The sequence below is a fragment of the Lagopus leucura genome, unplaced genomic scaffold (genome assembly GCF_019238085.1).
Source record: "Lagopus leucura isolate 7727_CA_CO unplaced genomic scaffold, USGS_WTPT01 Super-Scaffold_73, whole genome shotgun sequence".
Taxonomy (NCBI): domain Eukaryota; kingdom Metazoa; phylum Chordata; class Aves; order Galliformes; family Phasianidae; genus Lagopus; species Lagopus leucura.
This window is the reverse complement of record NW_024962252.1, coordinates 54,687,554-54,702,516: the sequence shown is the minus strand read 5'-3', so window position 1 is coordinate 54,702,516 and position 14,963 is coordinate 54,687,554. Positions and strand designations below refer to the sequence as shown.

At 35.3% G+C, this 14,963-nt stretch overlaps 1 protein-coding gene across 1 annotated transcript in view; it reads right to left on the bottom strand.

Moving 5' to 3' along the window:
- Positions 1-14,963, bottom strand: part of SYNE1 (spectrin repeat containing nuclear envelope protein 1) — a 275,315-nt gene that overhangs the window by 48,540 nt on the left and 211,812 nt on the right. Inside the window, exons 111-120 of the mRNA XM_042893607.1 lie at positions 14,487-14,663; positions 11,467-11,622; positions 9,113-9,268; positions 8,235-8,405; positions 6,984-7,117; positions 5,461-5,665; positions 4,135-4,317; positions 2,883-3,029; positions 1,683-1,837; positions 1,204-1,351 (exon numbers count right to left, since the gene is read on the bottom strand). Coding sequence (XP_042749541.1) covers positions 1,204-1,351; positions 1,683-1,837; positions 2,883-3,029; positions 4,135-4,317; positions 5,461-5,665; positions 6,984-7,117; positions 8,235-8,405; positions 9,113-9,268; positions 11,467-11,622; positions 14,487-14,663 — 1,632 coding nt within the window. The remainder of the gene's footprint in view (positions 1-1,203; positions 1,352-1,682; positions 1,838-2,882; positions 3,030-4,134; positions 4,318-5,460; positions 5,666-6,983; positions 7,118-8,234; positions 8,406-9,112; positions 9,269-11,466; positions 11,623-14,486; positions 14,664-14,963) is intronic.

Below are 14,963 nucleotides of genomic sequence, written 5' to 3'. Positions count from 1 at the left end.
AACAGGGAATTAGTATAAGATCTCAAAGTATGTGCAACTGCATGCAAAAAGATCCTTGCTAACTCCTTTCAAGAATTATAGCTGTGATTGAACATAACAACAGTAGTAAATAATCAATTTCTGAACATTTAAATCTCAAAAAGAGAGACATCACAAATTACAAAGATTCACTGTCCAGTTAATGCTGGTGGCACTGAGATGAAATGAAATGGATAAGGTTTGCAAAAGCAAATGCAGTTAAATGCTAAAGCAAATGTATAATGAAGTAAGCAAAAAAAGATTGTGAAGTAATTTCTGCTATCAAACACCCACCCAAACACTGTCAGATATAAGACACAAGGGGCAAAAGGACATAACTCCTCTGTGATCTCTCCTGAGTATCTTGGTATTTCAGCTGAAAAAAATGTGGGAAATGAAATATTGTTTGCCACATGGGAACTTTGGTATGAAAATTGATTTGTGTTACTTAATGTTCACCAAGATTCCTGGCAGTAACAATGTGGAGAAAAAATGTGCACTGCTCGACATCACCAAAGAATCTGCTAGGCATCCTTCTTTTTTCTCTGCAGCAAAAGCTAAGCTAGTTCTTAATCTCTTGTAAAAAGTCTGCAAACAACTCCAGCACAGAGGAAAGATCAAATCAATTTGCTCCAAGAAAACCCAGAACTGCTTCCAAAAGGAACACAAATGGAGGCAGCATGATAAGTTATATATCTCAGTTTTTGACAGAAAAGTCTTCCTTTAACATGTTTTTCAGATGCTGCGTGTGTTGGTAATTCAATGGCAAATGAACAAAACCAGAATAAAACAAAAGAACAGAAATATCCAAGTAGGACTGAAGGCAAAGGGGCAAAACGTGTGAGGATAGTTATATCTTATGAGAAGACCAATAAAGCATTGATTCCTCTCGTGCAAATCAACCTGAAGCACACCATGTACAGAAGACGAGCATTTAGAGAAACAGCAATATATTGTATAAAAAAGGCAGACAGAAAACCAAGCCCTCCTCCTAACTGGCTAACACTGATATATTTGCATGCTGTTGTTTTTAAATTAAGATATATTCAAAAGATGATAGGAACGTAATTCAAAACCTACTATTATACTACTCCACAAAAGAATGCGAGTTCCAGTTATGTATAAATTGAATATTGATGTACTCTACATGGTTGTAATAATGCATAAATACACACAATGACTTGCCTCATGTGCTCTCTGTTGCTCTAAAAGACTCTGGTAGTTTCCTGAAATCTCTGCTGCCAGCTTCTGTTCAGTCTGAACTAATAAATCCATCCAAGTTTCACATTTCTCCAAGAATGTCTGCTGCTGTAGCAAGAAAGACTGCAGCTTACTGGAAAAAAGAAAGATGAATCCAGGTGAGGTCTCCTGTTCTCACACACAGAACTGAGTCTTGCAATGAATTTTCAAGCAGTGAAAACAGCGCTGCTTTTTCACAGCCAGTTGCATGATTTATTTATTTAGGTAACACTAAACATACATATACATATATATAAATTCTTCCTCCTTATGTCAAATTCTGATTTGTGGCAAAATCACAGCTCACTAGCTTCATTCTTTTCTCTTAAGTATACCAGAAGAGGAGGATTGTTTAATTAAATAGTATACTTTTTAGCTATTATAATTTAAGAAAAAGCTATGCAACAATCTATAGCTATTCCCACCTGAATCTCTCTGTAGTCTGAGACGAGATCAGAGACCACTGCCTGTTCAGGTTCTGGATTCTTTTGATTTCTTTATCATTCAGAGGAAGCCTGTAACCCAGCTCATTAAGACGGTCCAAATCTGGGGTCATGCTGCTGAACTTCAACATCTGACTCTGCAACAAGCAATAAAAGAGATAACAAGGAGATTTGATAATTACACTACTATACTACTATAGACTGAGCTAGCACTCAAATAAATTTGGAATGGCCTTGGTTGCCACTAGGCAGCAAAGTAACTCCTATGCCAGGGAAAAAATTCATTTCCAGTTTTCTGCCTCTTTAGTCTCAGACCAGAAGAATTAAGATAATGCTTGAACAGGAAATGAGAAGTAAACTCAAATTTTGCTTGCATATATTGCTAAACTCAGAATACATGTCTCACAAATGCAAAAGTAGAACAGTGCCTGAAGCAAGCTTTTATCCTTGTTTCTTAACCTGAATGCTAGGCTAGCAAATCCACATTGAATTTATTCACCCTTTCAATAAATAAATAAATAATGTTCTACTGTACAGAAATATCCAGATCGTTAATTTAGGAAAATGTACATTTATTAGCATACCAAAAGTGGAATAACACGTATATTTAGTTAACTGTAAAAGAAATGTTAACTGAAGATTAAAATGAAAAAATATCAGCCTAGATGGCAAAAGCTATCAACTTCCTCTCAGAGCCTCTAAAAGAAAAAAAAAGAAGGCCAAAACACAGAGATTAAGAGCTTAGAGATACATATTACATTGTACACAGTATTCATCATAGTTCAGTCTAACAAGATACCAAAAAGGAATAGATGAGTTGGTTCTTGAATAGAATACAAATATTAATGAGTAAGGAACTTTGTACATTCAAAATAAATTGAGAAAAGAATAAAATAAAGGGCCCGGGGGGGCCCGCCCCCCCCCCAAATACTAATACTTCCACTCCATTTTTTATTTGATATTCATTTTTATCTAAAGAGTCTGCTTTTCCTTTTCTTCTTTGTCCAGAGACATTGCAACAGTCACTTCCTGGTTGCCATCAAACTTCAAATTCCTCAGTCTTACTTTGCATGAGTAACAGTTCCTTAATATGTATAGAGAGTACATATGATATTTGTGCATACTATATGTAAATTAACCAGGCTAACATAAAAGAAGAACAATTTCTCATTTGTTACTCACTTTGAGTTCCTCCATCCTGCTCTGTATTGCTGAGAGATCAGATGCGTGACCAGGATCCTGTCCTTTCAGTTTTGCTTCTGCTTCTGTTACCCAGGTCTCAAGATCTTGCAGGTTCTTAGCAAATGTTTGATAGTTCAATACACCAGCCTTCAATCAGAAATGTCCCAGGATTTAGTAACTTAGTAACTTAAGCTACATATCATCCAGATTGCTGTTATGCTCCTGATTATTCTCATTATAGATATACAGCTATAATGAGATGTATTTGTAGCTATATATATACAGCTATATAGGTGACAACAGGCTAGGAGCAATTGCAACTGTTGCACAGCTTACAGACTGTAGATATGTTGTTTTTTTAAAAAAAAATAAATTATTATTAATTTATCATAAAGACTTTGCTGTAATGCCTGTACCAGGTGAGAAAATGAGATTTTTGATCATTGCAAAAAGGCAGAATTTCAGTACAAAGACTTCCTTATTCTAAGACAGATAATCTTCTCTAACTGCCTTTTATAAAAGTACTTCCTTATTTTGTGAACAAAGAGAACCACTAGTTTCTGTTATTGAAATTTCAAATGAAAAAATCTGCCTTCTGTTTTGTTTCATTACATTAATGATCACATTCTAGACAACACTGAATTTCTTGGCATATCCTCTGTCACCTAAACAGAAGCTACTACCTTATTGCCTTCTCATCCATATAGTTCCCTAAATGAACACATTCTGCTACTCCGTCTTTGTACTTTAGTGCCAAGTACTTTGTACTTTAGTGACAGAAGCAATTAGCAACATCTAATGTACAGGCTTTGAGACAAATCATAGGTGTCAGTATGGTCACCAGTGTTAGTAGGAATTACTGCTACACACTTGTTTTGAATCTTCCATCATTCGTTTTAACACTAAAGAACAAGCTGGGAAGAGAGGAGTCTGTCTGTGGGAAAGCAGTAGTAGTGAATCCAGACATTAGCACTACTACTGTCTTCACAAAGAATGTAGCCTTGGCATTCCAGATACATGTGTATCCCTGTGAGATTTGCTATCCACTTCCCAAAACATGGACCTTCTTACAAGGTCTCTGTATTTCACTTCAGCATATTTTCTACTTTCTGCTTTGGCTTCCAGGAAAGTCTGGAAAATGCAGATGAACAGGTAACATTACTCTCTTTTCCCAGGTGGCTTTGGGTAATCTAGGTATTTTCAGGATCAACAGGATGAAAAGGTGCAAAAATTGAAAGCACTCTCTGCATACCTGAAGTACAGTTTGTTGCTTGCATAGAGCTTGTTCTAGGGCTAATAGATTCTGGTTTAGAGACAGCTGATCAGACTGTATAGCTGCTGCTGCTGAGGCCTCCACCCGGCTTTTTAACTCCTCTCCCAGTTCCTGAAGAACAATCAGTGAATCCTGTGCTGTCTTTATATCAGCAAGAAGGTCCTGTGGCAACACAATGAATAAAGACATGAATAGTTAACCTGACACTCAGCCCATGCTATTCTGTCTTGTTATAAAGAAGAAACAAAATGAATAAACACCACCTTTGCATAAAGAATTTATATTTACTACAGTATTTCAATACAAAAATGTCCACTGGTACTCTGCAAACAAAGGAAATGATATACAGAATTAAAATTCTTGAATTATGTATGTGCAGAGGAACAGAAAAAAGTAACTGTTCAGCTGTCACTGAGTAAGCCAGAGTTACTGATGAGGCAACACTTGTTGAAAAGAATACTTCGGATTTACTGATATGCTGGTCCTAAGCAGTGGCAACTCTCACTGTGGATCAACTGAGGTCTGAGTAGGCCTCCCTTTTTATCCTACTATGAATTACCAGGAAAGATTAAATATTAACTTTTGTAAATTGTGTAATGTAATGGATAAAGAATGTGACATCATGACAAAGTAAATATCAGACTGAACTATCAGAATTGCCAGTCAGGCAGATTATAGCAGCAAATGTTCAAAAAAACTCACTAACAGGTCAATTTTTCTCTTTGCAATTATTTTTCTTACCCTAAGACAAATACAATTTTAATTTTTTAAAAATTTAAAATTTAATTAACCAAAACATATCAAAATGTAAGTAATCACAGACAGGAGATAAACTATCCTACTGCTCTGAGACATATTTTTGAAAATGGAAGAACATCAAGGAAGAATGTAAATGACATCCAGAAAACACCTCTCTTTTCATTCAGAAAAAGTGATTAGCCTTGACTAGTGGAAATACAGACAAAGGCTTCTATGTTTCTGGCTACAGTAAAAAACTCAGTGGATTTGGTAGAGAGCTAAAGCAAGAAAACTTTTGGTAAGTGGGCATTAAGTCTAAATAAGTGATAGAAGTTATCCATCTTCTCCAGAGAGATGACTTCAGAAAAAGATTCCGAAAAAACAAAGCATCAAGGAATAGTGATTTGGGTAGTAGAGGTAAAACTCTCTCTTCCAAATATGAGATCCTTCAGCAAAAGGAAATAACTTTGTACGCAAGCTTCCAATACATCAACTACATTGTTTAGTAACTGTTTTGACTTTTAGCTCACAGAGATGTGAAAAAGCGTAAAGCTTAAGTAAACATACATTGCAGTCTTGAATCCAGGTGGTTACTTCATCATCAGCAATTTCTTTACTACTGGCACTCTTCAACAATTCATTGGTCTGATCTTCTCGTAAATGGACAGTAGAAGAGCACTGCTGGTAACAGTCCTTGTACCTCTGCCACAGCTGAAGGAGACCTTTACTGGAACGTAGTCGCTCTGCAATCTCTTGCATAAGGTTATTCCATCTGTTGAAGAGATCAGACAAGTAACCTAAGCCTAGTAGTCCATTTATACCTGCCCCACTTCCTTGCTGCTGTTGACTTAGTGTTGTGGCTTTTCAGAAATTTGGTAATAATCCAGATTATCAGACATCAGGGACAAAAAGTAATCAAATAAATATGTTGATATGACATTCTGACATATTATGCTAGGCCTGGTGCTGCATATTAATGTTTGAGGTCAAAGATTGACGGCACTTTCTGAAGTGAATCTCCTGCTATTTTCACTTGGCACAGTTGGGTTTGTCACGGAAAGCCAGTCACGACTGGCCATGAACTGCAAGCACCAGATTCCATCAAGGCCTGAGAGGCCCAAACCAGGTGTAAATATGAAACCGTACATTCTGCAGCAGTTTACTCCCAAACTCTCATAGAACTGTTCTAGATTACATAGAACATAAATTCATAAACCCCTATTCTAATTCCTCTTTGAATTACTGGCTCTAATGGCACTCTTTAAAAGTTACTTTCTCAAATGTAATGTTTCTGCCAAATTTTCTCATTATTTAATTACTAAGGGACATCACAGTATTTTCAATTGTAGATAAAAAGATCAGTAAAGTGATTTATTTATTTTTTTCAGTCATTACTACCGGTTCCATTAAATCTTTCAGTATCATTTCTTCACAATTCCTATTTCCAGTACAGGATGAACCAAAGGAAGTTAGGCATGATTATGTTTTTCCAAAAAAAAACCAAAACAAACAAAACAACCAACAAAATAAACCAAACACCCAAGCCCAAACTCGACAGTTTTCCCACCCAAATTGGGAATTTTTAATCTTGGAATTCATTTTCTGTAGCTCCACTGAGTAAATCTTCAGACTGGTTCTAGTCTGGATTCAAAGTTGGGAAAGCTGTTTGCACAGTACTGGCAAAAACTTAAATCTTATAAAGAGTCTGTCGCACTATTCCTACAACTGGAAATTGTAAGCTGAATCCTAGAGAAATTGATATGTGCAGCAAACCAAACTTGTCACAGACTTTCAAAACTTTAAGTGCAGCATTATTGTCTAGCATGGGATTCATCTTTGTTGATGACTTGACTGCAGCCGTGCACAGAACAAAGCTACAGACAGTAAGGCCCAAGTCCTTTGCTAGAGAAAACAATCTTGCATTAGTTATTTGTGACAAAATGAGACAGTTATTCACTAGCAAAAGGAACAACAACAAGAAACAAAAATAAAAATACATAAAATAGCAAAGAACAATAAAAATAAAAATGATTGAGTAAACTGAGTGAATGAATCTAAAACGTACAGTTCAACTAAAATATGTTTTCTACCTCATATTCACTTCCTTCAAAGTGTTGGTAAGGGTTTCAGTCACTGGTGGGTGACATTCTTTCAATAGCTGATTGGTCATGGAACCAAATTTCTGTAAGCTATTTTCTTGTTTTTCCAGTTCATCTTGTAGGCTCTAAAACATACAGAAAAATAAAGTCACAGGAAGTATTTCAAATGATATATGATGTACAAATGCTTTAAAATGTTATGTATCAATTACACCGTACGGATTATGAACGTAAAACTAGATGTCTTGTGTTTTGTCTAACTAGAAAGTTGTTTAATGTAAAGACTGTTTCTAGCTCTACCTAACCCAGTAGGCAGGTGTAGCAAAAACTACATTTTTTACCCAATTATTCTAAAAAAAGTAACAGTTTTATAAAAGAAATTATTCTAAGCAAATTTGCAAAGACTGTATAAGTGTATGGAAGTCCTCCAGAAATAAAGTAAACTCATGAAAGATATTAAATTAAATCACATTTCCTGTCTAGAACTAGATGAAAAATTAACAGCATTAAAAACAAATAAAAATAAAAATAAAAAATAAAAAAGGTTTATTACAAAAATATGGTTATTGGTCTTTGACTTAATTCATAAATCCAATATCTTCAAAATAAAAGTGATTTTTTTGTACTTTTTTTTTTTTTTTTTTTTGCCAACTCTTCTCTGATAAGCAATAAATAAATACATAAATTAAAACATAGAGGATTGGCTATAAAGTGTGTTAACAGATGTTCTTTATATCTCAGTTCAGAAAGTTTGATCTTCCAATCACACAAAATATTTAAATGATAATGCAAACTTAAATTTGCTGGTAAATATTATCAGTGCAAGTTCTTGTTAGTTTAAAAATCTGGAAATCTTTGCATAATTACTTTTGATTTTTGAAAGCTGAGAACATCTTTCTTTGAAGCAACAGCTTGATCTATCTAAACTTGATCCACACTGACAATTTTATAAAAGGAGTTTCAGTATTTGGAACTCCTATAGCTCAGAAGATAAACAACATCACCAGTGTACTAGGAAAACAACTATCACTACTTTATTTATTTAGAAAAATGAAAAAAAAAAATGCAATGGCCATTAGATAAAGCATCATCTAAATGCCTCACATTGTCAACGTACTAGTATCCACACACTTCCATAATTCATCAACTAAAAAGCATATTTATCTGCATCCATAAAATGAGGACAACATTCATCCTCAAATCCATCCTTATGGATGCGAAGAGTATGATATTCCGGTTTACCTGTAAGTTATCAACTTGGACTTTCACAGCTTCCAAAGAACCAGTAAGAAGATAATAGCGGGACAAAGAATATCTGGCTTCCATCAGGTAACTATTTAGTTCTTCATAAGTTACTTTGTAAATGCTCCACTGATCAAGAACAGACTGCAACAGTATCTTTAGTTGGCTAACCTAGGAGGGAAGGAGGAAAAATAAGGTAAATGAGCAACATAAAAGTTATTTGCTTTTGTTTAAATTATTTATTTTCTTTTGATCTCAGATACTACTTGTTCTGCATGCCTAAACTTAAACCCGTTGGAGGGAGAACATTTTACACTGTCACCAGTTCGGCTTGCACTGTGTTCTTACGCAGTAAGTTCAGTTCTATAGAATCAAGTCACAGAAGAGCAGGATGGCAAGGACTCAGGATACATCAAGTCCATTTTATCTTGCTTCAAAAGGTTCAAGATAAATTTCTTGACTCTCTAAGGTAGGCAAGTAAGCCTAGGAAAGTCAGTAGACAGTCTGACCTTAATGCGTTGCATTCTACCTGAAAGGTGGATTGATGTTATCAATCTTTGGATGATGACAACTAGTACTGATCTCCTTCTTACTCTGCCTTACTTGTGCTTGAAATGGAAGTTACTTACATTTGGTCTTTTTCTACTAAATAGTAGGAGGCATTTAAAAGCTTCAATTGTAAGAATGTAAAATATCCTAAAATAGTAAATATAATATCCATCTTACGTGGAATATATGCACAAGCTTGCAGACAGATGAAAACAGAAACACAATTTATAATCTTTTCCTCTACAACACAAAAGAAATACATGAGCCACAGTCTTCTACTTATCCCTTTCCTATATGCTCTGATTTCTGAAGTTTGATTATTGCTTTACCATGTGATCCAAGCTGGCCCAGGAATGATTGATTTCTTGCAGTGTATTCAAAACAGCAGAAGCGGCTTCCTCCTTCTTGTTTTGTATCAAAGACAGACCGCTTTTTTCTATGCTTTCTAATTCTTTTTCCTTTGCTCTTACTGATTCTTCTAATTCCTTAAAAGAAAAAAAAAGATGACACCTGAGAATTTTTTTTTTAAATTTTTTTCCTATTGTTGGGTAGACAGTGACTTGGGACAAAAAAGATAATCATATGCTCCTCAGTTTGTACAATATTAAAAATAGGAAAGACACACTTACATGCTTTGTTGTCTGCTTGTTTTTATTCCCAAGAGAATCATAACTCATTAGCAATTTTACTGAATGTTTTAAGGTCCCTTTAAATCACAGTTGCAAGTCTTTAAATAAAAGCATGTCCTCTACATTAAACTTCTGCTGTGACCATCTGCTCTCATGACAGAGTCCAAATTTAATTAAAAATAGGTTAGCAGTTTGAATACATGGGAAAATTCTGTGTCATAGTTTGTCCCAGAACACAGATGGCTTTTCAATTAATCCAAAATTGGCTCAAGGTTCTGGAAAACCTCTACCATCCAAAGAAAAGGACAAGATGACTTCGTAGTGAAACATGTCAAATTGCTGTGCCTCCCTACACGAAGTGCAATCTTTATTCTTTTGCCATTTCCCAGCAAAGCCCCTTCCTGAGGACTGAGCCTTTGCTGTATGTTTATTCTTGCAGTTTTCTTCTGTATTATTTCAAATTTTTGTTTATAACTTATGGCAATGATCTTGTTCCAGATTACAGCCTTGAATAACACTTTTAAAAAATTATTACTAGCAATTTTTTTTTATGAAACACTCCTCAATTGCTAGTAGCAAGTTCGACTTTTCAACAAACAGAAATAAGAGTAATTTAGATTTAAACAAAATCATTCCAAACTTCAGAAGGCAAAATGGACAAAAGCTTCAAACATCAATAACAGCAAATATTTCTGGTTCTCTGTGAAAAGAGATATCTACTAAATCATTCTTAAGTCATGTAAAAATTAAAGATCCATTATTGTTTCTGATCTGCGATGAAAAATAAAGGTGCCACTCGTTATTATGACACTAGGCAGCAACTAACATTGGTTAATCAATAAGCTGGAGCTTTTGTACTAGTTGAACGGGGTACTTGAGAGTGTCTGGTACTGTTATTTCTAAAACAACTTGTTTCTCTGACGATCAAAGTCCTGCCATTCATATCTGACTACCTAAGCATGTTTGCTAACTTTGCTGACCAAAAGAAACCAAAGAGGTGATAAATTAGATTCAGCTTTGAACTACAGGCAAGCATAACTTGCCAATTCTGGCAGGCTGCAGTAAATTACACTTGATTCAGTTGTATGTGCTTACTATGCTGAAATTATAAAGACAGTTTAACTGAAAGTAGGCATTGGCTCCAGTTTGAAAATCTGAGTTAAGAACTTTGGAAAAAATAAAAGTATGATTTCTAACATATCTGACCTAATAAAATATTTGTCTTTACAAAATCAAATATGTGCTTAAGACACTGGCAAATTTACAATAAACCCTAGTCTAGCAGCTCCAGAAACAACATTCTGATTATTTAAATATGTGCTATTCCTAGTCAGATGTCCAGAGTCCACAGCATATTCTTATTCACTGTTGTGTAGTCTTGTATAAATTTTGCGTGAAAAACTGAGATGGTTATGAACTGATCTGTATTTTGTATAGCTGAGCTTCTCCTCATGAAATCTTTGCCAACTCTACTTAAGATTACTCTTTATTCTTTTGCAAGCAAAATGAGTCCAACATTGTTCTCTTTTCTGGATAGCTGAATATTTGAGTATGTGTGATTCCAAACATATTTTGAAAAGAAAAATACACTCATATCTTTCTTTAAGTAGTCCTGAAGAAATAAGAGTACCAGGAGGAGAAGGATAGAATAATTGGGGCAGGAGAGGAAAGGTAGTGATGAGGCAGAAAAAACAAGTTTCTGAATAGTCAAACATGGTGTTTCATTACATCAAGTTCCAAATGACTGGCCAAAGAAGAAAGTGAACATTTTCCTTTAACAGTCTTTCAAGTTCAATAAGCCTGACATTTCTGAAATGACCACACTTTAATACTGAGTGTCAAAAGAGTAATGACTTTTAAACATCTTTGAGACAGACATTAATGCTCTTTCTTCCTTTCCTTAGTTTTTGCACCTTAGAAATGGAATCTCTCTCTCTCAACGAAGTAAAGAGAAATTTAGCCACTAACTTCAATGGTATACAAATACCACAGGATTTTATTAAGTCCTGTTTCTAACTGGAATTAGAATATTGTTATTTAGGATGGATTTTTACCTGACAATCTTTCAAAGCATTCTGTACTGAAGCCTGGTCTCCAATTCTCTGTTGTTTTTTCAGCTTCTTCTCTTGGGTTTCAAACCAAGATTTTAGGCACTGCACATTATTTTCATATTCTGTCCAGGATTCTTGCAGACTTTCCAACAGCTGGATCTGCAAATAAATATGAGTGCATACTTCCTTATACAATTACCTTTAACTCTGGGTCAGTTAAGTAAATCAGTAAAAATCAATGCTGACCTGCTCCTCAGAATTCAGTAATGCTTTCAAAATTTAAAAACACTATATGTATTCAAATTGAAATAAATTTGTTATTTGAAAAGAGTTCATAATTAAAAAAAATAAATCTGCTTCATCCAGGAATGATTCTATATGCATAACTTATTCAAAAATCATGATGCATGGAAAAGAGCTAACACTTTGGCAGAATATTTTATGAAACTGAATGCTTTTCAGAGGGTATATACCACAAGACTCCCCAAATATAACTCAGTATGTGAAAATACATTATTTATTTCTTGCTTATACATGTGATAAAGATGACAATTTATATTACTTCCTTTGGCAACCGGACACTTCAAAGTCACTCCTATTTTTCTGATCTAGGTGTTATTCAGTGGAAATTGGATAGCAAATTTTTCTTTGAAAGATAATATAAAACAGGTAAATAACAAAAGCAGAGTTTGAACTTGGCAGTATTAACATAAAAAGCATTCACACAAAACTGCTCTAGAGAATGAGTCATCTTAATTAGCTGACCATAGTGACAAGACAATTGAGAGTGAAGCAAGGAAAACATGTAGTAGATTAAAATTACTTAGAATAGTTTGGTATAGTAATGTTTGTTTTGTTCAATAAACATGATGCCATGTGAGGCTGTACAGAAGGGCAAAGGAGAAGACAGATGATGTTCAAAGACAACATCCTCAAGTCACAGAAAGATAAATCCTAGGCTACAAGGAAATAGCGTGACATAGTTTGGAGGCTTCAGCAGAACTGAGAGCTTCTTACTGATATAAAAAAGAAAAAAGAATTGTGAATGGAAGTGGATTCCTGGCTGCACAGGGCTGGTCTTCGGAAAGCAAAATTTTAGCTGAAGCTAGCTAGTGAAGGAGAGAACTCTTTCTATTAATCATTATAAATGCATCAGCACATAATAGGAAACCACAGAATAGTCTGAGCCACACAGTGCCTCCTTCATTCTGATTCTACTGCCAAGATCTCCTTCTCATGTCTCCCAGGTCCTCTGGGAACATTGCAGTTTCAAGTACAACAGGGAAAGAGGGCCCCTTTCACCCCTTCTGGGGGAGAAGGAATAAAAAACGACCCAATTAAGATAAGGAGATCGAAGAAATTTACTACAAATGGTAAAAGAATGTAAGATAATAATAAGAAAGAGAGTTACAATTCATAATTCAAATGAAAGAGAGAGGAAGGCTATGACTGTGCTGCTCGCTGCATTGATGGAACCTGAAAATCCTCCAGAATCAGAGATCATATTAAAGCTCTTGGGAAATGTAGTACACCTCAGTGTATCTTCATCTTGGAGAATCAGAACTCATGTGAGACTGCCAAAAAACAAGAATTGCAGCTCTGCAGTGTACTGTGCCTCTGCATCCAACAGCATAACATGATGTCATGATACAGAATATTGATTTAACCAGGATAGGCAGACTGAGGTACTAGCTATGAGAGAGGAGAGATGAGTTAAGAGCTACTTAAATAAGCTGTATGTATAGCAGTCCACAGAACTAGACAGAATGTGTACAAGGATGCCAATGTCATTGTAAGGCTGCTATCACATTTAAAGGGTCATGGCAGCTGGAGGAAGTTTCTGGTGAATAGAAAAAGGCACTACTTCAAATTCTGTAATAGATCATTTCCATCTGCATGAAGTAGCAATAATTGTAGTCTTAATGAGAGCAAATTCAGCCAGAAATAACTGATCGCCTTCTATGATGACATAAACAGCAAATGGAGAGTAGTAGATACTGTTCAGCTTGGCTTTAGCAATGCTTTAAAGGCCAGTGGTAAAAATTTTCAAGGTCTATCTGGCAGCCACTTACAACATTGCCAAATCAACATGGTGATTCTTAAATTTGATATTGTTTAACATCTTAATTGATAAACTGAACAACATGATGAACTGTATTCTCACCAGGTTCACGGATGACACTGATTTAGAAGGAGTCATTGATACGTTGCAGAGCAGAGCTGCCACTGAGAAAGTTCAACAAGATGGAAGAATATGCTTGTGAATCCTCAAGAAATTCAGCGAAGGTAAATGGTAAAGTCCTTCATCCTGGACATGGTAACATGCAGGTTGGCAGAAAGCAACTTTGCTAACAAGGGCTACGATGAACAATAATTTGAACACAAGCAAGAAAGCAGCGTTGTAGACCATTACTGACGAACGCTAACTGTATCTGGGATCTACTATGGGGAGCACACCCAGTGAGACAATAAAATAGATTATTTCCTTCTCCTTGACTCTGGTAACCCATTTTGGGCCTTCTCAATTGACAAATTGGTGAAGAGGTACTAAAGTAGTTAGGGAGCTGGAGCACATTACTTACAAGAACAGACTCACTTAATTTAGCCTGGGGAAAAGAACATTAAGAAAGGGTCTCATTTCACTCTTCTACTCATTATGATTATGGAGAAATGGAGCTAAACTCTTCTTCAAGGTGCACAAAGAAAAGAGAAGAAACAGACTCAAGTTAACAGAAATTCTGATTGGGCATACAGCAAAAACTTGTTCCCCAGCGGAACAGTGAGATAGGGGACAATGTTTAAGTACAGGAACAAGCAGCCAAGATAGTTTGTGAAAAATCCACCCTTGTGTATTTTCAGAAGTCATGAAAGCAAGACCCTGTGCAATCTCATCCAACTGTAAAGTTAGCTCTTTTTGAGTAGGAGGTTGGACCAGATGCCCTGCAGAGACTTCTAGCCATTACTATTTCATTTTTGCATGTATTTTTAAAGTTCACAACAGAGCAGCTGGAGGTTTTCTTTACCTTTTCTGTTACCAAGCCTTGTAGAATCTGCCAACGTCTATTCATTGTTCCGAGCTGTTCTGCAAAATCAGTTTTGTCACTACGTTTACTTTCAACATCTTGGCTGCTAATTTGTAGCACAGATTGGTTCACAAAGTCTACAGTCAATTGTTTGCAATTTAAATCTATCTTGAAACCCTAGAAAAGAAGGAAATAATACTTTAAAAAATGTAATCATTTCTTAGTATCCTTCAGAACAGAGGAGAAAAACATTCACAAATTACATCCCTACTACAATCTTGCTTAAGCTTTTTCTAGCATCTGAACAGTAATTAAAAACATTGATATTTCTCTTTTAAATATTTAGAACTAAAATAGCAGTACACTGCCTTGGGAATTAAGAAATTGCCTGTTTTCCCCCAGAGAAAATGAACACATGAGCAAAAAACAAACAAACAAACAAACAAAAAAAACCAACCAACCAAAAAAAAAAAAAAA